At 35.6% G+C, this 27861-nt stretch overlaps 1 protein-coding gene across 1 annotated transcript; it reads right to left on the reverse strand.

The window, feature by feature from the left end:
* LOC129278527 (cullin-3-like) lies at positions 1-27470 on the reverse strand. Its single transcript, XM_064110880.1, has 20 exons — positions 26613-27470; positions 24257-24454; positions 23137-23250; positions 22247-22407; positions 21508-21622; positions 20746-20877; positions 20366-20413; positions 19894-19942; positions 19032-19177; positions 16509-16685; positions 15860-16030; positions 15186-15293; positions 13989-14113; positions 13448-13541; positions 12497-12716; positions 11762-11830; positions 11083-11155; positions 8335-8404; positions 6945-7051; positions 1-5002 (listed from the first exon to the last, which is right to left on the reverse strand). Exons 1-20 carry the CDS (start codon positions 26676-26678, stop codon positions 4978-4980), a joined length of 2268 nt encoding a protein of 755 aa, XP_063966950.1. The 5' UTR covers positions 26679-27470; the 3' UTR covers positions 1-4977.
* Positions 27471-27861: the final 391 nt, after the last annotated feature.

The raw sequence follows: 27861 nt of genomic DNA on the forward strand, positions 1-27861 counted from the left end.
CACGTTTCTGTCATAAAGTGGAACACATTTACAGTTTATTCAATTGAACACCATGCGTTTTATACTTGTACATTCTCTGTATAATTCTTTTCCCCCTCGAATTCTTCACATTCGCACATATCTTAAAAACATTTAATGTTAATAATAAGGATAGTACAAATATCTCCTGTCCACTTGTAAGAAATCATACACTCAGTGGAGACTTTTCTCAAATCCGAAGTAGCCTCAGAAAAAGCGAGACCCAAATAGATCATCACACTTGTATTCATTTGTAATGTATATCAATATTACATTACAGATTTACATATTACACTGCATTTGTATGGCAATGTATTATCTGTGACCGTACCATAACCAGTTACAGAGAGTTAATTGACAAATTAAAGAGTTGATTACTTCTGATCTTCTACACACTTCAAAAATATGCTGTCCCTTTAATGGTGGTCGCAAGCCGACTCTCCTTGCGAACACATTTCACCTAACATCTCTTACAAAATTTGATCCCTCTTCACTTCGAAGCATGCGGTCTTTGCTACAATAATAAATATAAAGTCATCTTTTACTTAGAGCTTCAATCTTCTTATTATCAAACTGAGAAACATGTGTACCAAACAGAGAACTGAGCCCTGCACATCAAAGCTTGATGATCGATCATAACACTGATTTTCATGATTGACAACAGTGATAAATTATGCGAGATTTGATCTTAAAAATCAATAATTTGATCAATCGCCAAGTTTTGGGTGATGTAGTCCTGGTCTAGACTTGCACAAAAATGAAGAAAAAAATGTTTGATATATTGAAGTTCGATGACGAGCTAAAAGTTTGTGTATACATCATAATTTGAGACACATTCGGAACAAAATTGAAAACGAAAATGAAAAAAAAAATTATGGGATGCAAATGTTCACCCAGTGAATAAGCTGCAATGTGATTACAAAAAAAAAGGTAATAAAAATGAAGCAGTATCTATGTCATCTATATATAAAATCAAGAAGCATATAGAACAGAAGTTCTGGTAAATTTAATCACCTAAACTTCATTTTCTAATCAATATCGAGGCTTGATCTTGCTTGAAAATGCTAGATTTTTATGTATTATCGATTATTATTTATGCACCTATGTTCTGACATAACAGGAAATGTAAAAGCCTTGTTCACACATGAACAATAAATTGTATGCTTTGAGGAACCTGTAGAACAATTTAGTGTGCCCCGTGTGAACAGGGCTTCATTATGAATTCACACTACAGAACAGTCATTCACAGAAAATACGCATACTGGTACATTGGCATGTACAAAGAATTGCATGAGTGTGAATGAATTCATCCGAGCCCTGTCACATGAAGCTTAGTGATTGATCGTAGGGCTTATTCGTACAATTGATCACACACAATAATCAATGCAATCAATCATAGAAATAAGCCCCAAGATCAATCACTGAAGTCTATGTTACAGGACCCTTTCAATGTCACATGCTTACAGATAAAAGAGGACAATCCTTATTTCTCAGTTTATTACAAACATTCAAAAAAATTGTATGCATTTCACAAATGACCTTTGACATTTGAAAGATATGACCCGCCAATGAATTTGTCATTACAAAGATTGGATTCCCAGTATTTTAATTCATTCATTACAAACAGGTTCAGGAAATGACACACCTGGGGCCAGTAACACAAAGCTGGGCAATGATCGTAGAACAGTTTTCAACAATTGATTGCATTGACTACAATGTACAATCAATCGCGAAAATCAAGCGTACAATCAATCGCTAACCTTTGTGTTATGGAACCCTGGGCCCTGTGACACAAAAATTAGCGATCAATCGCTAAATGAACTGACCAATGAAGATCAATTTTACACACGCATTTGGTACAAAATACCGACCAGGAACCAATCAGAAGTGTTCTTTCATATCTGTTATTCCTCGCTAAACTTTGTTTTAATGGGGCCTTGGAAATCTAGCCAGCTTATGCCGTATGACAAGCTGTTCATCTTTTAATCCCATTTTTTTTTAACTCCAAGAATAAATTCTTAAAATCGAGATAGAGAATCAAATGATATAACGACTTGCCATAAGTGCCTTGGTATATACTGGATAAATCATCGAGGCATGACAGCTCCTTTACTGGAGTGACTTGGCACCCAGCACCCAGGGTAATAAATGAAAAGAAATTCAAATGAATCAGTAAAGTGGTCCTTTACAACAGCCTGTTATGATACACTGGTATATGATTCAAAACAATTTATTTCTGAAGGGAAACTCTTAATCGTATTGATGTGGATACATGTACCAATCTGTTATTGAGTAGGATGTAAATCCTAATAAAGGCCCACAGATACACATTGGAAATGACTAGTCCCATATGCAGGAATTCATGTAGCATCAATGCTACCATTACCATGTAACATAGTCATACATATAAATACATAAAATTGGTACAAAGGGTTTGTTTGTTTTTGTAACAAAGCCGTATGAAGTAAAATTAAGGCTTCACATTACAAGAAACCAAGAGTTTCTAAATTAAAAAAACAAACAACAAAAATATATCTAAGATATAATCATCACATAAAATAATCTGTTATTCTCACTATACATGTCAAACATTAAGATTTTGACAGTATAAATATCTACATATATGAAACACAAATAAGGATAATAAATAGAAGTTCAATTACAAGGATACAGGAAATATTTTGAAGCTATGCAAGAGGCAAAAAATAAAGAAATAAAGAAAATAATTTTGCTCGAAAAGACATGCAAGGGGAAATAATGGGGGGGGGGGGGCAGCACAGGGGGAGGGGGTTAGATGAAAGATTGACAATGAAAACATACATTCTATCATAGAAAAGAAAGAAAAAGGAATTTCAATCATTCAAACAATATAGAAGGCAAGACATGCAAAACTTTATTTCCATTTCGCCTTGTCAAACATTTAACCAAAAGATTATTTTTACAAGAGCCATTTTCCTTGCTTTGAGGGGGTCATAATTGAAGCGAAAATGTCCATCTTGAAGATGGATCGTCTTCAGCGTATATATTTTGAATGACACTGAAATCAGAACAGGAGTTCTGGCACTGGCAATTCATGAAAATATACAGGTTCATGGTTAAGCACCGAAACTTGACTTTGGGTCAGACTTGATTCTTTGAAACATCCATGCGAATTCAGAATATGGGCAACTGATTCAAACCAATGCCTCTTGAGTGGTATCAAGTAATAATTCAATATCACAAGATAAATATAAAGAGGGGAATTCAATTATCAATTCACCTTTTTGTGAAATCTGGGGAGTGTTTCATGAAAGGACTCGTCAGACGCTTAATCCGACAGTTACTATGGTAACAGTGCCTCTCAGCCAATCAGAACCGAGGAAAGTTGTCAGAGCTGACAACTTGTCAGACGAAAATGTTGATGAAACACTCCCCTGGACATTACTGTTCAAGGAAATTGATATATGTTTTGCAAAATAAAAGGGTCTGTTGCACAAATAAGTACAATCAAATGAAGTGACATATCAACCACAACTTGATTATTAACTTATCAGTCATGTATTGGGGATTTGTACTTGATTTGTTTGGTTGCAATTAAACACAACTCCTCTGCAACATACCCCTAGGGAGAATTTCATGAAAATTTTGTCAGTGATTTTTACTGACTGATTTCCCCTCAGCCACTCAGATGCGAGGATTTCAGAAGCTTTCAATAATAGAGAATGAAAATCACCAACTACTTTTTCCATGAAAAGCTCCCCTGGTCTAAAAATTAATTTCGGCTTGTGAAGGTCGGCTTATGCAGACCTTATCATATGAAACTAATGAATTAAATCACAAAGGATTTCAATGCTGCCATTAATACATACAATAATGATATTCACTTTCAACATTACATGTCTGAAATATTTGTAGCATTTGTCTTCTGGGCCCTGGTGCATAAAATTACAGTACATTTTGTAATGGTAGTCAACAGCCTATCAAAATCCTGCAATTCATGGAAGTTATCATCAAAGGCAAAATTGCTATGACTTTGTGCAAAAGGGTCCAGCTGCATCCATTATGCTACTGGTTTGATAATTTTTTTTTTTTTTTAAACAATTAACGGAGACAAAACAAAACTAACAAGGAGGGTCGGGCTGTGGGTGTCACGAAACCAAAGATTTGCAAACACTACATTGTATAAGGCCTCTCGAACATAATTCAACAGATAAGAAAACAATTTGACTTTGAATTATAACTTCATGATTTTATTACTTTGTCGACAATGTTGTAGACTTGTGTTTGATTTATAGTAACATTTGTGATGTAACTGTAAGTACATTAAAGTGGATGATCAATGGGATATTATCAACAGTGTTTCCTTTTGTTTATATTTCTACCCTTTCTACAAATAAAAATGTTTAACCTTGTAAGCCGGCTCTATGCACGTCCATGATAGCTGTGGTCAATAAATATTTTCATAGTTTTTACTCCTTTTCCTCTCCAAAATATATAAAACATGGAGGAGCACCTTTTACATGTACAATCACCAGATTTAAGGGAAAAAAAGAGAGTTGCCTGCTTTAGCTGAGCAGGGAGGTTAATTTAGAAAGCAGATAAACAAGGCAAGAAAGTATATAAAAGACAATACAGTAGCTCACTCATGCCGAGATTATGTGAATGAAATTCAGGAACATGCTGTGCATAACACTATGACGGGCAACTAGAAACACTTACAACGTTGTCGGACAAGTTGTCAAATGAATAATTTACAACTTTCAAGTGCGGGGGCCTTTTTCAAATGGGGGGGGGGGCGTAAAAATGTTCTCTTGTTGATTTTTGCGACAGAGATGATTAAAGAACATGAGAGACGGTGCATAGTATGCGCAAAGAGAAGTAACAACATAAGAATAGCAGAGTCTGACCAAAATAGAACTTGTTGATTTATCTGTAGACACAGTATCTCTCTCTGACTGTACAAATGAAGAATTGCATTCCTTATGCTACATACGTATAGACTTTCCTGCAAAAGGAGAAAAGAAAAAAAAGAGAGAATTAAAAAAAAAAGGTTAAAATTTAGGGAAGTGATTATGTTCAATGAATATTTTGAATACTGACAGTAAATGCACAGTAAAAAGATAGATTGCTGAAAAATTATGAAAAAAAAAATCTGATGGGCAACTTGTAACATGAGAAATGGATCAAATAGCTAAATTTTCACTATTCTTTATTTGGATTGCATGACGGTTCTCTACATTGTACAAACAACAAGAGTTAAGGAGCAATTACCCATCCAAATATATTGTGCATGTAATCTCCTAACAACAAATTTTGAGCAACTTTAATGCAGAGATCCATTTTTTGCTTTAAAATATCACATGACTCATAAACAATTTTACCTCTGTTGGAATTTGTCTACAAAATGTTACTGGGCATTTTTCGTTTTCATCTTAGTTTGTCACGATAAGTGTGAAATGCCTGAATTATTGTTGATAAGAGATATTCACGCTTCACCTATTCTACAGCTTCAAGGGGGTCTTTCACAAAAATTAAATTCCACTTAAAGCCACGCTTAAAGCAGATACAAACCAATAGCGCCATCTCGAGTCTTCAACTACTCGTACCTCGCCAGCTTACTGACCCATAATGCTAGTGTAGTCTAGTAATATAGACCCACATGAATCAAAACATGTTAATTAACTACTCAGAACATTCATACCGCAATGATTATGTTGCCCAGTAGCAAGACAATTACTTTTCCTCTCAAAACATTTTAGTTTCTCTATACAAATACAATTATAGGTCAATTCATTCTCTGTAGTATAAGTAGATATCTGAAAACGTATATTTTAAGACTATTTATTTATAGCACACATTCAATGAGAGACCACACACAGTTCACTCACCCTTTAAGAGCCAATGTGCACATGATATTGAATGTGTAAATTCATTGATTAATATGCGGTAGCATTTATCCCACCAAGGGGATTTAACCAATGCTGTGATGTGTGATATATACACCATGCAATCAACAATCAAAATCCGGTTTTAACCAGACTTGTAATTTTTGTGAAACACAACCTGGGACATGTTCTTAAGTGCCAAGTCAGCTACACAGAGGTATACCATATAGCACAAGGGTCTCCAGTAATTTGTAAAGTTAACGTTGGGACCTGGAAGGAAAACCCGGCTTGAGCCCGGACCAGAAGGTTTGGCAAAAAAAATTATGGGTCGTGGATCAGCCCGAAACTCGGAGCAACCGTACAACACTGCCACTGCAGCGCCTCGCTTGGGGTATGCGCTAGCACTAGGTCTAGGCCCTAGTGTTTTTTCGCACCCCGCAACGTCAGCATACTAATTCGACCTAAATTTTTGTCTGAATCAATTCCCAAACTTGTATCGATCTTAACCTGATTTTCAACCACCTCGAGCATCAGGAATGGCTTTATTTCGGCTTCAATCTTGATTTCATCGTTCAAATTCTCAGATTTAAGGTCTCCAATATTGTGCTGAAATTAGCAAGTACGTACGGCAAGCACGAAGTCAACAAACCAATGTTGTTGCCCTCCATGTTCGTTTGGCAAAATCTGAGTAAGAACTCAAAAGGAAACCAAAGTAAGGTTGTTTCCGATGTTCAATGTGGCTGATATTCATGTTAAGGATCGATTAAGTTACTTTATTTGGGAATGAATATGAGCTTGGTTCACGTATGAAGGTAAATGGTCACATAATCTCGTTCATAATCTGTTTTTTTGTATTTTTCCAAGACACAGGAGCTTCCGATCTTTACTATTTTAGCTCTCAACCCAGACCGGCTTGGCCCAGAGGAAATCCCCCCAACTCGCCGGTGTCCGAGTTCCAGCCCAGCCCGGCTCCCAGCATTTAAAGTCATTGAATTTTACGAACATCTTCATGAAACAACCTAGGTATGGATTTAAAATGAAGCACGAGCTGGAGTAACTTACCTATCTTCAGGTGCCCTAGCAAGGTATTCTCTTTCTATCAAACTTTCTATTCTCTTCTTGATGACCACAGGACTGGGGAGAAACCTAGATTTGAGCTGTTCTGTTACCTATTCAAGACAAGGACACAATATAAAAGGTGATCAGATAGGAATACAAATACTGAACATTGTGCATGTATCCTCTATTTAGTTCACATGAGCATGTTTATACAGAGAATCCAAATTCTGATAAATCAAGAGGTTTCTAGATATGTACATGTTTTCTACCTCAAAGGTGAGGTCATAAAAGCAAGCATATGCCGCCACACGCTCTGCCTACACAGAAGCGAAATTCAAGAGGTCATCTCACATCTTCAAATCTGCCGGAAAGTGTTTGAATTTAGATTTTCTGTATTAAACACAAAAATGTTACTTATTTTATATATATAGCAAGTACCGTACACAAAAAATTGTGATCTTATAATGAACTATACTGCTCCTATACACATAAAAGGTAAAACAAAAGCATTCAAAGGATGTTGCGAGAAATTTGCAATCACAAGTAAATGTATGGTCCGAAATATCAGTCTTGTGTCTTACTAGTAATTGACTGCAATAGAAAGCATAAACTGATTCGGTATGGTGTGACAAATTGACTTTGCATCAAATCAACAATGGACTATAAACACAGCTTTTTTTTTGGAATTAGCAATTGATTGTAAATATTGATATAGCTCTTGTAACTTTGTACCATTTTGGAAAGTACAAGGAAGCCGTACAATCACGCATCATTGTTATCCTGACTTTTCCAGACTTATTGTTAAAGGTTTATTCAACTGGTACATAAAGTGTATAGGGTGATTACAGAGGGATTATCAGCTTTCTTCTTAAGACCCTAAATATCTGTCTGACTCCATCACCAATGAATTAAAAACAAAAGAAGCTCTCCATTGACAGTTTTATATAACAATGAACTGGATGTGCCTAATTAGTACTCCAACTTTGGGGGTGAGTTGGTGACTCCTTCCTTGAAAATGCTATTGAAATCTTATCTTCTTTTGTCACCTCTGCACAATGGTGGGAGAGTGCGACACCTTCATAGACTGGCAAACTTCAATCCCTTATTCTTCATAATGGTGGAGTGAATATATACCTCATCCCAATTTCCCAAAAGTGATATTTTTGAGAATTGTTTTGGTGGTCTTGTGCTGACTAGTAACACATGGAAACGATTTATTCATATCACAAATTTACCACTCTTCACCAACGTGTTACAGCAGGACCTACAGCTAGGAATTTCTTTAATACGTAATGGAAGCAAATTGGTATTCTAGTCGAGCCAGGGTGATAGTAGCACACAATATTATGACATGTGATAGGTCAACTAAAAACATGAAAGATTGCAATCTTACCTCTGCTACAAGTACATTGTGTTGCATTTTCTTTCTCGATTTCATTATCCTGACAATCGCTGCTTCAATCGTACAAAAAAGGTTAAGGAAAAAAAATATTGTCACAAAGGAGTGATCTTGTCTGGATAAAGTCAAATTAGAGCTAGAAGCTCTTTGGTGTGATAAAAGCAGAATGTAATATATATTTGAAATTATTTTACAATAGCGTCTCCTATGAATAACTGCAATTATCCTTAGATAATATAACAATTATAATCACACAATCATTCAAAGATTTCTGATTATCATTCAGACTTGAGAAAATTTCCAAACATTTTTATTTCCAAACCTTGTAGCATATATTAAGTTTGCTCTGTATGAAAATAAACATTTTTTTATCAACTTGCGGCAGTTTTTAAAATAATTAAAACTCACGACCAGACCTGGAGAGTGATTCAGGAAGTATCTTGTGAGTGATCATCACGGATTAATTTGTTTTTGAGCCAATCAAATGTAAGGATTTCAGTAGCTTAAACAGTTGTCAATGTTTAAACTTGTCATTGAAAATTTGTTTTTGAGCTAATCAGATGGAAGGATTTCAGTAGCTTACAACAATTGTCAGTGTTTATCTTGTCATTGAAAATTTGTTTTTGAGCCAATCAGATGCAAGGATTTCAGTAGCTTACAACAATTGTCAGTGTTTATCTCGTCATTGAAAATTTGTTTTTGAGCCAATCAGATGAAAGGATTTCAGTAGCTTACAACAATTGTCAGTGTTTATCTCGTCATTGAAAATTTGTTTTTGAGCCAATCAGATGCAAGGATTTCAGGAGCTTACAACAATTGTCAGTGTTTATCTTGTCATTGAAATTTTGTTTTTGAGCCAATCAGATGCAAGGATTTCAGGAGCTTACAACAATTGTCAGTGTTTATCTTGTCATTGAAAATTTGTTTTTGAGCCAATCAGATGCAAGGATTTCAGGAGCTTACAACAATTGTCAGTGTTTATCTTGTCATTGAAATTTTGTTTGTGAGCCAATCAGATGCAAGGATTTCAGGAGCTTACAACAATTGTCAGTGTTTATCTCGTCATTGAAAATTTGTTTTAGAGCCAATCAGATGTAAGGATTTCAGTAGCTTACAACAATTGTCAGTGTTTATCTTGTCATTAAAAATTTGTTTTTGAGCCAATCAGATGTAAGGATTTCAGGAGCTTACAACAATTGTCAGTGTTTATCTTGTCATTGAAAATTTGTTTTTGAGCCAATCTGATGTAAGGATTTCAGGAGCTTACAACAATTGTCAGTGTTTATCTCGTCATTGAAAATTTGTTTTTGAGCCAATCAGATGAAAGGATTTCAGTAGCTTACAACAATTGTCAGTGTTTATCTTGTCATTGAAAATTTGTTTTTGAGCCAATCAGATGAAAGGATTTCAGGAGCTTACAACAATTGTCAGTGTTAATCTCGTCATTGAAAATTTGTTTTTGAGCCAATCAGATGCAAGGATTTCAGGAGCTTACAACAATTGTCAGTGTTAATCTCGTCATTGAAAATTTGTTTTTGAGCCAATCAGATGAAAGGATTTCAGTAGCTTACAACAATTGTCAGTGTTTATCTTGTCATTGAAAATTTGTTTTTGAGCCAATCAGATGCAAGGATTTAAGTAGCTTACAACAATTGTCAGTGTTAATCTCGTCATTGAAAATTTGTTTGTGAGCCAATCAGATGCAAGGATTTAAGTAGCTTACAACAATTGTCAGTGTTAATCTCGTCATTGAAAATTTGTTTTTGAGCCAATCAGATGTAAGGATTTCAGGAGCTTACAACAATTGTCAGTGTTTATCTTGTCATTGAAAATTTGTTTTTGAGCCAATCAGATGCAAGGATTTCAGGAGCTTACAACAATTGTCAGTGTTTATCTCGTCATTGAAAATTTGTTTTTGAGCCAATCAGATGCAAGGATTTCAGGAGCTTACAACAATTGTCAGTGTTTATCTTGTCATTGAAAATTTGTTTTTGAGCCAATCAGATGCAAGGATTTCAGTAGCTTACAACAATTGTCAGTGTTTATCTTGTCATTGAAAATTTGTTTTTGAGCCAATCAGATGCAAGGATTTCAGTAGCTTACAACAATTGTCAGTGTTAATCTCGTCATTGAAAATTTGTTTTTGAGCCAATCAGATGGAAGGATTTCAGTAGCTTACAACAATTGTCAGTGTTAATCTCGTCATTGAAAATTTGTTTGTGAGCCAATCAGATGCAAGGATTTCAGTAGCTTACAACAATTGTCAGTGTTTATCTTGTCATTGAAAATTTGTTTTAGAGCCAATCAGATGTAAGGATTTCAGTAGCTTACAACAATTGTCAGTGTTTATCTTGTCATTAAAAATTTGTTTTTGAGCCAATCAGATGCAAGGATTTCAGGAGCTTACAACAATTGTCAGTGTTTATCTTAGAGAGTCGAAAGGAGCCTAAGCTTTCGATCCTAGCAGAATCTTCGTCGGAGGCAAAATGACAAACATATAAAGTGGAACAAACACAATATAGACCATAGACATTGTCATTGAAAACTTGTTTTTGAGCCAATCAGATGCAAGGATTTCAGTAGCTTACAACAATTGTCAGTGTTTATCTTGTCATTGAAATTTTGTTTTTGAGCCAATCAGATGCAAGGATTTCAGTAGCTTTTAACAGTTGTCAGTGATGTTTCGATAAATGCCCCTCAAACTATCTCTAGGGTAAAAACAACAAAATTTGCAAAGGATATTCATGTTTTCTGTCTTCGTCGACTCTCGTTCTCGTTTCTTTCCTCTCTGGTTCTGACTCTCCCTTAGCTGCAACTGTATAAGTATAAATAACAAAAGAATGTAAAGAGCTTGCCTCATTAATACAGTATAAGACAATAAAGAAACTTATCTTGCTAATGCAGTAAATGAACAGTTCCTGGAAAAACATTGATGCTAATTCACAAAACCTGAATAACTGAATTTTTCATAAAAATAAAATCATCTGGAAATAAAATATCAACCTATGAAATATGTTTTCCAATTGAGGGTAAAAATAAGTTCAAATTTACAAAATGTGAATTGAATAGAGACTAATGCTAAATTTCAATCAACTTGATTTGTCTATTTGTCTTAAAGATTAAAAAATACGGTCAAACCAACAAATAAAACCCACAGGTATCAGCATTGTGCTCTGGTTTGCAGTGACATTAGTAACACATGAAATGTTTTTTTTTTAATGTTCCATGAAACTTTAGACTTTAAACATTTTCAAACTTTATTTCAAGATACTAACGTAGTTTAATGAATATATGTACATAAAGCCCCTCTATAATTCCTTCAAAATCAGATGCATATTTAAAATGAATAAATGGCAGACATTTAATGTCGACTCAATTTGAATGAGATAATGACAAGGTAAATATTTTAATGGCAACTTACCAGTTTGAATCTTTACTCTGAAGAGTTTTGACGTGAAAGCATCGTTGACTGAAAAAATATGTGGATTCTCTGCAATGGAAAATAATTTATATTCATATTCTCTATAGACCTTAAATGGTATCAGGGGTGAGCATGTATGTAATATACATATAACACACGTAATTTTCTAACAATGTACAATACATGATCAAGAATATGGGCGATTTGTTATGTATCTTACATTCAGCGATTATATAGCCATTGACATACAAACGTGTATTGGAATGACATGATTACAAAAGCCATCTAGAAAGTTCCGCAACACACACACACACACAAAAAAGGCCAAAATTTCTACAAAAAATCCCTTTACTTTGAAAAAGTTATATAAACTCTGTAATCAACACCATGGGCCATGATTTAGATTGACTGCTGAGCACGGTTACCATAGTATTAGCACAATAGGAAAGTTACTATAATGAAAGTCCTTTATGACATGGGCCCTGGATAAGTATCCAAGCTTCATTTCTAATTGACTATTCATGAAAGTTAGATTGCAATAACTGAAAAAGTGAGAAATAGATCATGATTTCAGCAATGGGGATTGACCAAGTCTGTTTAATATTGTGCACTGTTTTATCCACAAGGAGCTAGCAAAAGATAGCATGTGGAGTTTGGTTACGAAAGTTGCCAAATGACCCTATGTAAAAATGGTTAGATCTGTTTTCTCATGAAAATTCAAAGTAAAAACCCCACCTATTTCTTTGCCTTTGGGTTCCTTGACTAGGATACGTTGCGTTGGCTTGCCGAGGGCCAGCGATTGCAATGCCCTGATGAGGTCTTTGCTGGGGATGTCCGTCTCGGAGCACATCTCCTCATACGTCCACTGTTCCTTGACGTTGAAGAGCATGAGGACACACATCTGATAGGTGGAGACCTGGATGATGTGCTTCCTTTCGTCACTCTTGCCACCATCCTGATGGAATGAAAGAGAAAGATATTTCATTAATAATATTCAACTTTTATATAGCGCTTATCACATCCGAAGGACGTCTCTAAGCAATTTTATACAGATTTATCATTACCACAGTCATTGTATTCAGGCTTGCCAGCATATGATGTATGAATGTAAGCACAATCTCCACTCCCTGGGAAGTGTTCCAGTAGCGAGCTGTCAAGATGCTCTAAACCAATGACACTGATGTTCTCGTCCTACCAGTTACCCACTTAACACCTGGGTGGAGAGTGGCTGAGTGTGAAATGATGCCTTGCCAAAGGAAACTTGTGCTTTGGCGGTTTTGTCCTCATAGGAGATCAATCATAGAGAACGTGGCTTGAAATAGACTATTAAACATCTGATTGGTTTTTATATAAAAATAACCTTATGTTGGCACTTGAAGTAGGGAGTGAAAATTAAAGAGTATTCTTCTAGAATTCAATTTCTTAATAGTGAGAACACTACATGACCTTTACCGGCAACTGACAAGATACCTTTAGACTCCCAATTACACATTTACGAAAGAAAAAATGTAAATAAAAACCTCTTGCTCTAGGACACGAGTGACATGCCAAGGATCGAACCTTGGACCTTCACATTAATGGTCAGGCAACTGAGACCACTCTACCACGACACCTCCTGACACACACGACACCTACTCTCTCACATACACAAATATCCCAACATACACAGACATGATTGTAGCTTACCTTCTTACCGCCATGAAACGTTGCATGTAGATCTGCCGAGCCTAGTTGAGGTTGTAGTGATATCTGCCTTCCCGTGTGCTTTGTCAAATAAAACCTAGGAAAGAATGAATAACAGGAAACTTGGATAAGGTAATTTAGAACCTCACATGAATGATATTGTCATTCTCACATGATTGAACATGAATAAAACATAAGTAAAATAATAAATTGCTGGCAAGGACACTATTTCATTACTGGAAATTACCATGGCAACACAACTTGACAGCTCATCAAAGCCTTATACCCAACGAAACTTCAATTTCTGATAATTTTACTATAAATGTTATGCTCATAACAAAAATGCCAATGTAAACTTAAGTTTTACAAAAAATGTCCCCTTATGTTTACTAAAATATTACCACCAATATAAACATCAAGGACATGTTAAATGTTGCATTTGGTTTTATAAATTGCATACTATCTTAAAATATTTGCAGGGGTCATTTTTCTTATAAAGATGTACATTTATATGCATTTGGATTCGTGAAATAAATGAAGTTACCTTTTGAAAGCTTCGAAGGCATTTCTTGCTTGCGTTGGTACGTTGCATTGGGGCGTTGCTGATTGTGTCGGCCAGAAGCCCGTCGTTAAAACTCTGACATTGAGGTCAACACCATACATATTGACCTAAAATATGGAAATTGATAAACAACACAATCAGAAAGGATGTACATTCAGCATATAAAAAAATATAATAAAAGATCTAAAAGATCCAAATTTATGGGGGAAAACCTATATGTCCATGAGGTCAATTTTATAAGAGGAATATTTACAAGTCAAAACTATGATTCGTTTACACTAAACCTTGTAAAATTCTTGTTGGGGAATGTCCAATGCAGAGTTCCACCCTCCATAATTCAACACCCCCCTCAGTGGTTATAAGAAAAAAGAGGGCTACTTTAATATTGTCCCAGAACTGGGCAAACTAATTATGCCTACTAATTCATACAGCAATACAAGGAAAATATACTTTCAGGGTAAATATCTGAAAGAAAATGTACCACACCAAATAAAAATAATTTTATTGACTCTTATTGAATCTTATTAAACAACTTTTTATCAAATCATATTGAATCTTAAAGTGGACTCTGGTAATAAAATTGGGGCCATTTCATTACGTTGTTCAGAAGTTACAAATGACTTGAGGAATGACTGGTGACCTGTTCTTGTGCATAATGATCTATTTTCATGTAGTTCACTTTATTAGCACCAAAGAACATTAGTAATACTATATGATACATAGCATTTATGGGGTGCAAATAATCTAGTTGCCTATTCAACAACGCACTATATATAACCCAGACTTTAGCTAAAGCTGTGTAAGAGCACTTGGAAAATTACAGAGTTAATCCTGTCAGGTACCCGTTCCCCCCACCTGAGTTGAGTGCTTCATAATTTAGACCATTATTTTGCTGAAGGAAATTGCATTATGACTGGGATTTAAACCCATGACCCTCTCTTCTGAAGGTGAGAGTGAGAACCACCAGACCACAACGTTCTACTCCACTGTAACTTAAAAACAAACGGCCTATGAAACACCATCATGAAGCCTGTAGCACAAAGCTAAGCAATGATCGTAGAACTTTTTTCTACGATTGATTCCATTGACTACAATGTACAATCAATCGTGAAAATCAAACGTACGATTATTCGCAAAACTTTGTGTTACGGGACCCAGGTCAGATATGTGGACACCTACCTGAGCTGATTGCACATGAATCTTGAATTCATCCATAAAGGTGTTGGATAGCGTCATGTCTTTGAACATGCCTTCTAGTTTTGATGTGAATTGACATCCACACTCCGTCTGTAAAATAGCGGGAATAACATGATTAATACAAGTTGGGAATATGGAAAAATCACATGGTTTTTTATTGCCCACCCTCCCCCTCCCCAGATAAAGAAACCCATACAAACAAACAGCACACACACACACACAACATAATTTATGAAAGTCATTTTTATAATTTACAAAAGAGCAGAAAATATAATTTGTATCAGCTTGATATATTTTTTACTGATCATGTCGGACCAGTGCCAGTGTCGCACACTGGCCCCACCTTACAAAAGTTGTAATTAATACAACTCAGACAGATCAAGATTGATCTTTATTCCTTTCTCTCACGCACATAACTGAGATCGATTTAAATTCGGGTAAATTGAAATCAATTTAACTCCTTTGCAGTAAAGACCCCTAATGCACAAAACTTACTATTGTGATAACTTTGCCATCCAATCGTAATTACATTGATAACAATGATATTGACTCAATAGCCAATCAAAATCAAGGATATCAAAGTAGTTACCATTGGATGGCAAATTAACCAGGCCAAGTTAAGCACTTCACAAATATATAACCATACATCATGGTACCTTTAATTTTGAGATCATGTTCTTTTCTGAGTCGTCTGATACACTCTTGTTGAGAAGTAACCTCTTGGCGAGATGCTGTTTGTAGTAGCGTTCAAAGACATCTTTCTCTTGTAGAAACCTGAAGAGGACCATGCTCTTGTCAAGGATGTTCTCAACTTCTTGTTCACTTAGCTGCAAAAGAGCAATGATAACAATAATCATAACAATAATAGGTAATTATATAGTGACATCTATTTCCTGGTACACTCAGCTATAGCTTGAGCTACAAATTCGTCACTTTTCGCCATCTCTAACCATACACAGACACCTTCACCTTGGCGAGATTTTATTTTTAAAGGCCACTTTGTAAGTTATTGAAAGCATTTCATACCAACTTTGTGTTGGTTCAGGGTTTTCTAGTTGATATGAAACCATTCACATATATACTTCTCATCCTGAATTAGATTTTTGTTTCTGTTGTATGCTTACAAACTTAATGTCCTTAACAGGTTAATTACTCCTGTTCCCAACTACGACAGTTTCACTCGCTAGGAGCCAGAGGGAACATACATCTGTGCTAAGTTACTTCACACCCTTCTCAAATAACACCAAAAAAAAAAGGAGGAACATATCATTTAGAAATGTATAACAATAAGCTAGAGGATCTTACCCCTTTTACGCCCTTTTTGAGTTTGTCGTCGATGAATAGTGACAGGTACTCTGGGGATTTGGTGTTGAGGTTGAGGAAGTACTCAAAGTCGCCTGAAATGGTCTGCTTGAACTTGCGATCCGTACCAAATGAATCCCTGAGGAACATGTCAAACCTGTCTTTGAGCTCAAGGAGATCCTGTATAGGAAGGGACAGCAAAAGTAATGGCATTAAACTTAATAATGATGATAATAACAAAGGCAATCATACAGCACTGCTTACAACAAGAAACAATCTGTTCAGAGACACACATTTGTCATATATTGATTACCCCAGCTTTAGCTTGAGTTGCTATTCGAGCACTCTTATGCCAAATTGCATAAGCTGATAACCAAAGACTCTGTCTATTTTCATCAGTTCTAACCTGTGTTAGAGTCCATGGCAGAGTAACACTAACCAGAGTTTTGCAATTTTTCCCAGATTTTTTTTAAAACCCTAATTCTCCCGTGGGGGGCCATAATGGCCCCCCCCTCGACAATTTTCGCAATATATCTGCTGCGCAAAATTTTTTGACCTCGCCGCTCACTGACTTTTTACTTTAAAGTCTCGCGCAAATTTTGAGACCAAATTTGTGATGCCCGGGTACGCGGTTACGACATTACGCAACATTATGTAAGTGCATGTCAGACCCAAAATTGCTCATAAACGTGATTTCATGTACAAATCCAATGCAAATTGTGTATTTAGCCAAAATTCATGAATGTATCATTATTTCTACTTTCACTGATTAAACTTAATTAATTTTGCCTTGTTTATGATCAGAATTTAGTCTGGAATGATTTCCATCGAAAAAAAAAAAGAAAAAAAAAAAAAGAAATACATAAGAAATTATAAAAAATACATAAGAAATCGTTCTTGGTACCAGAATTTTTTTCATTCACAATTGTTAGGAATGCTATAAAGAATATTTTCACCAAAAAATAGCATTCTAGGAGCTTTTTTGAGTGAATCAGTATGATTTCATGAATAAATTAGCATAATTAATTCATATAAAATAAAAATAAATGAATTCAGTGAAATTTACCAATGCAACTGCGTAGATTACGTCATTCTCTACCATCATGCAAATTTTCGTTGTGATCGCGCAATCCGCGGCTGAGATCTTAGGGACGTTCCACAGTTAAAGTGAAATCCATGTTATTTTCCCCAAACTTTGCACATAAATACTTTAGAACCTTAATATTTGAAATATGCAAAAATTAACATAGGTCCATGCACTTGATTTTTTGCTATAGAGCTTCAAAGTTCACCCAAATTGATGTTCTTAAGAATTGCGCATTCAAAAGAATTTGGCATTTTTAGACCGCCCAAGATTACTACAATGATTTTAAACCTATATTACTCACTCAAAATACATGAAAAAGTCATCAAATTTCACAAGAGTTAATAATTGTATCGTTAGAATGGAGAATCTATTAATAGTGCTATTTGTTTGCAATTTAAAGTTTAACAGCACTGTCAGTTCTTAAAAATGGCGTAAAAGATAACAAAATCCCAATCTAAAAAATGTAAAATTTCAGTAACAAACTACAAACGTACAATAAATGCTGCACTTCAAAATCCATGTCATTTTCACCAAAATTTGCAGAGTTGTAGAGGAAGGTATACCTAAGAGGTACAAACATTAAAAAATAGGGGTTCATGTGCTTGTTTTTAAACTATCAGCATTTTTATTAGAGCAAATGTGCTTTTTAAAACACCAAAAATGGGCCGAATGCTTAGTATCTATGTGAAGAAAAAATCAAAACCACTCTACCATTTATTCAAACTCAGGGTAATATTCGTGATTCTTGGCAGCACTGCAGAGTAAAGTATTTTGAAATTGTAGAGAATATTTTTTTGAATGGTCCATGGAATAATTCAATTTTTTAGCTTCATGAAATAACGCATCGGATCTGCAGTTAAAGTGCAGAATGAGAAAAATCAGCTCATACCTGCAGCTAATTAATCACCTGTTCATCCATTGTGACGTCAGCACGCAGAGTGTAAACTATGCGCAGATCATAATGCGCACAAATATAACTGTGGAACGTCCTTAAGGGGGCCATAATGCCCCCCCCCCCCCGGAATGACAAGAATAAAAATACCCCGGGAGATTTAGGGTTAAGAGAAAAGTTTTATGCAACAAGACCAAGGTCGGTACATGTTCCCCTCAGCTGGGTTAAGAGCAACTCAATGTGGGTCAGATACTAGTTGAAGGAAATAATCACAAAAACTTTGACATTAACGACTTCACTATCAAAACTGGAACAGGAAAGGACCCTTTCTAACAAAGAGACTTAATTGGTCAAATCAATCCCAACTACAAAAGACAGTCTATCATATTGTCTATCATAGAAATCTCCTTTCAAGGATTAGTTTCAATATAAGGAACACCCTCGCATGCACCACTGCTTTGATGTTTTCAAAAGTTGCGTTTTCGTCAAGTTCATGCAAGAGGCTTCTGAAACTGAACGATGCCATCTGTATCCTTGAGGAACTCACCTGTACATACTGAATAGGGTTCTTGCCCCCTTCCTCTTCCTGGACTAATGCCTTGCCTTGTTCCCTCAGGTAAGAACTCACACAGCGACACATCGTCTCTAGACCGTTTAGCACTCTCTTGAATAATTTGTACATACATGCTAGATCTGTGTAGAGGAAGGCATTGAATATTACTTAGCAGCTGGTATTTTTAAGAGTGGGTTTGACATAAGAACAAGGAAACATTAAACTTGAGGTTTTCCAATAACGTGTGACAACAAATCACACTCGATTTTTCATTCACATGTGGTAAATATGAATCCCCATATTGTTCATATCACAATCATGGGATGCACTATACTATTAATATCAATGTGATTGCATGCCGCACGTTTAATTCAATGTGCACATTGGCATCCAAACTTGACTTTTAGTCAGATTTCAATCTTTGCGAAACACCCCGAAGAGTAGTTTCAGGACTGGTATGCGTGGAGAGTTTAAAAGATTAAAACAATGGGTGATTTCAACTTCAGTGTTGGTACCGGCGTTGGCTACATTTGTATCTCAACCTCACAAACAGATCAAAAATGGAATGAAAACAAAACAGCACTGTAAAACCAGCTTTCATAGAAAAGACGAGTGCATATCATCCGATTGTGACTGATTTTAGGGAGTATACTGATCCTTTTGATTTCTTCATGTGATTTTAGGTTTGACATTCTACACTATCAGATATACGTGTAAGTGGAATTTCTCCCAGATTTCACTTCAACATTGAGAGGATCAATGAGAGGTGTGTAACACTCCCCTGTTAATTACACCTACTGATGACATAAATTTGTGTTAGTTACCAAATTAACAGGATATTTGACATGTATATTACCTTCTTTTTTGTTGTTCTTCAACATGTGAACTACACCTGAATTTTCCATCTGAAAGCAAAATAAAATAACAATATTGGAATACGTCTTGGTAACACAAATACTTGACACTAGTTGTAGAAATGTACAAGAACAAATGTTTTATATTCATCGATGTTACAACAGAAATCATGTAGGATATATGTAATTAATGATGCTCCAAAAGTGTGTGTAATTTATAGCCTGGAAATTACATCAACATATCTTTAAAACAAGGATACACTCTGCATGAATTGACCTTTCAAGTCAAATAATAGTTAAAACATTATTTCAGAATAAAAAATGCATAACAATGTCTGATTTACATCTTTAAAGTCATATTTTGCACAAATCAAACACATTCATGTGGTGCCAAGAAAATTGACTACTGCAGATTCAACTGTAATTCACTATTTTACTGAATGTTTAAAATATGATGTGTAGATCAAACCTCACCTCTACAATTGTCCTCATGTGTTTGCAAATTAATTCCTCTTCTAGAACCTGAAAAAACAGAGGGGAAAAATCAATATGTGTGAATATCAAAACTTGTTATAATAACAAATTTGCTATTACAGTTTAAAGAATACTGAAATTATTCAATCTAACTGGCTGATAGTACACGTATTATAGAAATTGTGAATTTGTTATAACAAGTCAGATAGAGGACCCTGAGTGGGATAGATGTTTTGTGGCCCTATAATGAACAGCAAATTCACAAATTTCCTTGGCGACTAAAATCTGACAAAGCTACTTGAAGCTATTCTGCACATTGCTCTCAAGAAAATTGCTGAGAACAATAGCTATCAAATAGAAATTTGCATGCATTTTCTCACCTTGACTATAGGGTCTTCTGTAGATTTGTCTAGATAATGTACCGCCCTCTCTGCTTCCTCGTTGATGCGAGCCTCGACTTTCCTTATGTACACTGATGCACTGTTCTCGGCTAAGAAGTTCTGACTCTCCATCTGTAAAAATACAAAGGAAGAGATCAATAATCTACAATCTGACATCGTCTGTCCAACCTTGATAGAACAGTAACCTAACCAGACCCGCCAACCTCTGGGAATGAAAAAGTGTATTCTGTGATAGAAAAAGTGTATTTCATAATAAAATGCGTGACGCACTTGCTCATCGCGGCGCTCAAGCTGCATGCAAGCTAAAATGCGCACTGCTCTTGCAGATGAAAAAAAAAACATTTAAACAGGTGTATATCTCACCATAGTTTTAACAAAATGATTGAAAAAAAAACAAGTTACCTGAAATTACATTGATCTCATAACCATATTTGTGTAAGTTTTATGAAATAGAGACATATAGAGATGATTTTTCTCAATAAATTACGATTTTGTATTTAAAAAAAATATATATACATATTTTTTTTTTCCAAAAACATATTTTTTAAAGAAAAAACGTACTGCCGTATTTTGGTTGCAAAAACGTACTGGTTGGCAGGTCTGCCTAACCCATAGACTTGATTCGAAGGAATAGGGAAGTAATGTAGTGGGACAGCATTCAAAACGAAAAGTCAAAAAGTGGATCTATTTGTTTGAAAATATAAAAAATATGTGAAGTTCTAATTTACAGTTTGAGCTTACCCTGTAGAAGTCTGCAGACTGGTCAAGAAACGGCCTTTCAAAGTCTTCCATGTAAACGGACCTTGAGTCAATCCCTAATACCATCAACATCTGACATGCATTCTTCACTGCTAACCTGAGCATTTGAAGGAAAAAAAATAAGCAAAAATTTAGAAATAGCATACTGGATATTTCATGCCTCTTAATTTACTATCTATTGTCCACGGCGGACGGCATTTGAATATTAATGAGTCAGAAAGAAGAGGATCGAGGGTATTTGAATTTCCAGTTCATCGTGGCTTAGCCATGAACCAGAATAGCCTGGTGGTTGAGTCGCTGCCCGGAAAGCAGTAGATGGCAGGTTCGAATCCCACTGGTTCCAATTTTTTTCTGACTTATGATCTTATGATTTTCATTACAGATCGAGCATACTGATCTTATGATTTTCATTACAGATCGATCATACTGATCTTAAACAAATAGGAGTAATGCCGAAAATTTGTTAACAAATTATAATTTCCTCCTATAAAAAAAAGCCTCTTAATTTACTAGCTCAATATACTTTCTAAGTTATGATGACATTTCAAAAACTTACCCTTGGTTAAGATTTCAATGTTGACGCCGCCGGAAAAGCGGCGCCTAAAATTGAGGTGTCAGACAATGACACACCTGAGTGATGCGAAAAAAACCCCAATTCATTCCATTCATTTGTTTCAAATATTACATGAATATACTCAAATTTCAGGGCGTCAGCACGTACCTGTCTATAACCTCTCCTTTCCTCTCCCTCATGACCAGATCAAGAAGCGTCTGTCGGAGATGATCCCTTATGTTCCCGTACCTTACTACTTGGTCTCTGAAGATCTTCAAGCCCAGGTTGTAGACATTGTCAACGTTGTTCTGCTGAACATATACCCTGTCCTGTAGGTAGGAAGCGGACAATGCATGAATGGTTTGTGATCAGGAGGAAAGTACACAGGGGCTTGGGGCAATTTCACCCCTAAGTAATATGCTCAAAAGAGCCATGGAAATTATACAAAGTGCCCAAGAAAATCCCCATTCACTTCAGTGTTAATGCTTATTGAATGTAGCAGATTTAGGCAATTTCTTGTAAAAAGTAGCCCCTGGAAAAAGAAAAATTCTTGCCTGATGATAGGTTATGAAATAAAACAGAATTAATAGTATTTTCTTCTAAATCCTCCTGGTTTCATATTTCAAACTTGAGCAAGGGAATATTATATAAATCAAACATGAATTTCATGAAATATTTCAAACGAAATCAATGAAAAAATATTGTAATTCTTGAAGGTTGACCTCAAAAACATAAGTCAAAACTAAAACCCTTGCTCAAGTCAAGTTATTCATAAGATCTTTCTCTCTAGACTATTAACTTTTATATTCAACCCACTTTCTGGCACTTTAAATCAGCAACTATATCTTGGTTCTTTGTTTTATTTCTTTTTTTAAGAATGAAGAGAACAAAAAACAAAAATGGTAAAGTGTACTGTGCACATGTACTCTGTAGAATAAAAGATGTTGCAATACAGAAGCCTAGATTTCTATGGATAATTTTTTTGTTCTTGTACCTAGATCTACTTAGTGACTTTCATACAATACTACAACATTTAAAACACAAATAAATATACACACCATATACATGAGAATGTCTCGGATCATGATCATAGCTGTCTGATGGTCATTCCATGCTCCGTTCAATGTCTGCAGAAAGTTATTGTTGAGTGCTTTTAAAACTTCCACACGGACCTAAAATAAGAAAAAAAATTAAATGTAGAGGTGTTTACAAGGCTATACTTCAGAATTGACAGGAGTACGATGATGGCTTTTCATGAAAATTGTCAGCAGAAACTACATTGTCAGGTCTGGCAATTTCAGCGAAAAACTTATGTTTTGATTGGCGGAGAAGCACTCGTCTCTGGCAGTTACTTATAAACTGTAAGAGAATGATAATTTGTCAGTCCTGACGAGCTTTGTGAAATGGTAGGCCTTCCCGGTATACCAGGGGTGACTTGAAAAGAGTTGAAGATTTGAAACCAACGCAAGTCATATCCAAGACATATTGCTTTTCAACCTAATTGGAAGTGAGCATTTGAGAGATTTTGATTTCTGGAAAGGGCCCCAGATGACAAGGAGTTCACACAACCTTTTTTTCCATCCAAATTTCATCACTTCCTCTGCTTAGGCAAGTAGAAAATACTAAAACGATATTAGATTTTGAATTAAGATTACGAATTTAAAAAAGAAAATATTGACAAAAAATAACTAACTACATGTATAATCCAAACTTCAATATGATGGCAGGGCTCCCTTGTAAAGCAGGCCTCTGGCTTGAATGGGAATATCATGCTTTTTATAAAGAAAATATGAATGAATGAATAAATAAATAAATAAATAAAACAACTATTAAAAATATATTTCGATTTAAGGAAATGTAAAGTACATATTGGAAAGCTTTTCACCTAATGTGCATTTAATGACTCATATTAGTGTGTGTCACTGTGTGATACTGTTTCATGTTGTAACTGCTGAACATGTAAGCTTCTAAAAGAATTTGCCCTTCCAGAGGCCCACATGATTGACAGCAGCCACATAGGCCTTCAATAAAGTTATCAAAACAAAGAGGGTTCTACAAGGCCAATAGCACATGAGCCTGTAATAAGTGACATGTCAGTCTTTTGAACAGACGTCATCTGGAGTTAGTGATACTGCCTTGTCCGTCCCACACCTGTCCCTTCTCGAGGTACATACTCACCTTTTCTACCAAATGTTCTGTGACGACGTCCCTCAGTCCCGTGTATAACCTTTCGCCGTGCTTATGGAGCACCATTGTGTACGCATTTCGGTAGAGCTCCTCAAAGCTCAGGCCACTGTTGTTTTTTCTCTGTATTTCCTGGATGGCATTCTTGAGCAGGTTCCAGATGCTGGACACATACTTTTCATCCATGTTTGTCTGAAAACAAAGGGAAGAAGTAAATGCATTATTCATTTGTACTTTACACTACGTCTACTATACACCCATTTAACGTATCCGTATCAGCCAACAGGGTACTTGTACATGTACTGTATGTACTGTATGTAGGCTCACATGCAATGACATCAACATTCCATTTCAATTACCCAAATCCAACATGTACATGTAGGCCTACATGTACAATTTATACATGTACCAAGGATATTTTCCAAATATGTAAACCTTAGTTGGTCAACATAAATATTTAAAAAAATTAGTTCAAACTAAAGATGTGCATGTAACACACAAGTAAAACTACGGTAGAAAACACTACAAAGTGCATTACATGTAGTGAAGTTAGTGGAAATTATTAGTATTCTTAATTTTACCCGTACTACATTTGGAAGTAAAATAAAGGGGGGGGGGTTGGGCTAGAACAACTCAATATCCATAACCTGGATCCTGTTTTTAACTACATGTATGTACATGTCTATGTATGTGTGTGTACTTGTAATCACCAAGAAAATGTAATTCGTTGAAAACTGTAGTTCTCATTAGATGAAAACAGAACTCTCTAAAGCTTTGTTGTACTTAGCTTTGCCATCCTAGGAGTAAATCATGAAGCATCATCGCATTACTCATTTCAGGCATGATATTTCCCTTGAAAAAGAATCTGAAAAATAGCCAAGGGTGGCTAAGTCCCCGCCGGAGTCCGAGAAGCCCCTGTCGGGGTTACAAGCTCTTGCATAGTGAAATTGATAGTGATTTTTCAAGGTAAGTCTGCATGATAGCTTTATCATTTAACTTGAAAAAGCAGTAAAAAACTGCATGAGAATGTTCTTGGGCAAAGGATTTCACGTAAAAAAACTAAAAATCAAAAATTAGAAAATCTGAAAAAATATCATGCCTGTCTTTTTAATGACAAATTTGCTCTGAACCAATGAAATGCAAAGATTTCATTGAATGGCAACAATGTCATACAAACTGTTATGCAATACTGTAGGTCCTGGGACAGGTTGGGGTGTTAACTTGGTAAAAACACATATTTCTTTTTTTTTTTTTTGAACATTTGGTGAAACTGTACTTACATGTACATATACATGTATTATCTACATGTATCAAATAACATGAACACATGTACATGTAGGAGAAGTGAGGGGGGGGGGAACGATGTCCAAACACCAGTTAAATCTATCAAAAAAACTGTCTATTTTTTCATATCTGGGTTTCCTTTAAAAAAAAAAGGAGTAGCAGAAATGACTGAAAGTTTATGCATCAATTGTCTCATATTACTTTCAAACAATTTAATGTCCAAACGCAAGTTAAATCTTCACGTCTCGCAAAAACTATTATCTTTTCTTTTTTTTATATCTAGGTTTTCTAGCAAAAAAAAAAGAGTAGCAGAAATAATTGTTTCGTCTAATATTACTCCTGTCTTGATATTGCCGACTTGTCCAGATAAACGACCCGCCCGGGCCATATCGTAACCTTGTTCATAGAATGAGTGCGCCCGGGCACACAACTGGGTACATGTACCTGACGAGGTATATACCCAGTTGTTGTGTGTCCGGACAGGTTGTGTGTCCGGACGATCAATTTTAGAAAGTCATTTGGAAAAAATTACAAGCGAAGTGTCATCAATTTTTAGTACAAAATGTGAGGAAATATTATAGAGAACAAAATATAAGATGATTACAACTATTGAATTCATATTTTTAGTGTAATCTTAAGACAAAAAAGAAGGCTTCAAAAATATAAAGTATCCGGAACAGGCGCTCTAACCGACTGAGCTACACTGCCTCCACTAAGTAAGACTCTAAGACTCTAGAAAATGGACAAACAATAATATAGAAATTGACGCAAAATATCAGCTGGGCATGAACGCTTTGTCTGTTTAGCCTTTGTCTAGTTGGTCAATTGTTGTCTAGACTGACTCGAGAGATCCTAGGCCATTTTTTTTCCATAAAAATTCCATGTTAAGTCCTAAAAGGCTAAAGTAATTGTTGTCTGTTGTTGAGTCCCGGCCCCCCCCCCCCCCTCAAACACAAATTATGTTTTTGCAATCCCAATAACACCTTAGTTCTTGACTTAATAAAAATAATAAACATTCTACGATAAACAATCTGTGTAACTTAGATATCTGAATTGCAGAACATACTGGAAAGGCACGAATCCTCATTCGAGAGTCTTTCTTCGGCGGTGGTGCTTTCATCGAGTTACTCATGTTGGCGACGTTGTTCTGGATAATTCAAAAATGACAGGAAAAAAAACACAAGACAAGTCAAGTGTCAAGTCAGTCTACTTGCAACAGTTTGAGGGCTCTTTTCTGTAGAATTTCCAGAGCCTATGAAAAATTATTCAGTGGAGTCATATTGGATCATGCCACTTCAATTGAGGCATCCGAGTATATGAAATAATTGTTATATTTTGAGAGTTTGTCGAATCTGGTGCAACCATAACACGGGTGATTCACTGCATTGCGTTCACTGTGTTTACGGATGTAGGCGAGCTCGAAGACTTGTTCTTCATGGACTCCGCTATTGCTGCACCTTCGTTTTATGTGGATTCGCGAATTCTATTTTGGAACAGTGACTCAGCTGGGTAGTTTATTCTGAACTAGTTTCATCGAATCTCCGGACATCTATTTGAAATTTCATGATGGGTCACTGATAAAGTGTAGTCGAAGGCTCAGGATATCCTCCAAAAAGGTACTCACAGTACGCCAAAAGTGCAAAAATACGCACTTTTCTGACAATATTTATAGCATTCAACACATGAACGAAGCCTCAACACTTGACCCGATTTGTACACAGTTGGAGAACTACTTTCTTCCACCAAAATTCTTTGCCCCACATTTCTTTTCGAAAGATAATAGCAAGTAACTTTTCATATTTTCAACCAACTGTGATTGCTTTCTTTTGATTGTGTTATATTCTATCTCCAGATTCAGATTTGATTCAGAGAACTAACGATAAGCGAATGGATATTATTTTACAGTGAAGTGCAATTCGCCTCTAGTATTCCACGGTTGTGACGTCATAGGTCATGACCATCCATTGGGCCTACTCTGCAAAATATGTTTTGCTGAATTATGACAAAACAAAAGAAAGAAGAAATGGAAAGGGGGGAAAAACAGAGATAAATTATTCAGGCAAATGGCAGTTCCAATGAATACCAACAAATAATCTGAAATATATATATATATCAGTTAACGATATGACGACAAAAATTCAAAGGCGAATTCATCTTAAACGTATTTAGGTGAAATATAATACTTCAAATGGTAGGTAATTCTCTGTAGCCTACCTTCAATATATGTCATTGTTATAATTAAAAAGCACTGAAAACTGTAAATTGTTATGCTTATAGATATTTATAACTCTATAGAGAACTCTAAGATTCAGCTG

Source organism: Lytechinus pictus, chromosome 16, assembly GCF_037042905.1.
Source record: "Lytechinus pictus isolate F3 Inbred chromosome 16, Lp3.0, whole genome shotgun sequence".
Classification (NCBI taxonomy): domain Eukaryota; kingdom Metazoa; phylum Echinodermata; class Echinoidea; order Temnopleuroida; family Toxopneustidae; genus Lytechinus; species Lytechinus pictus.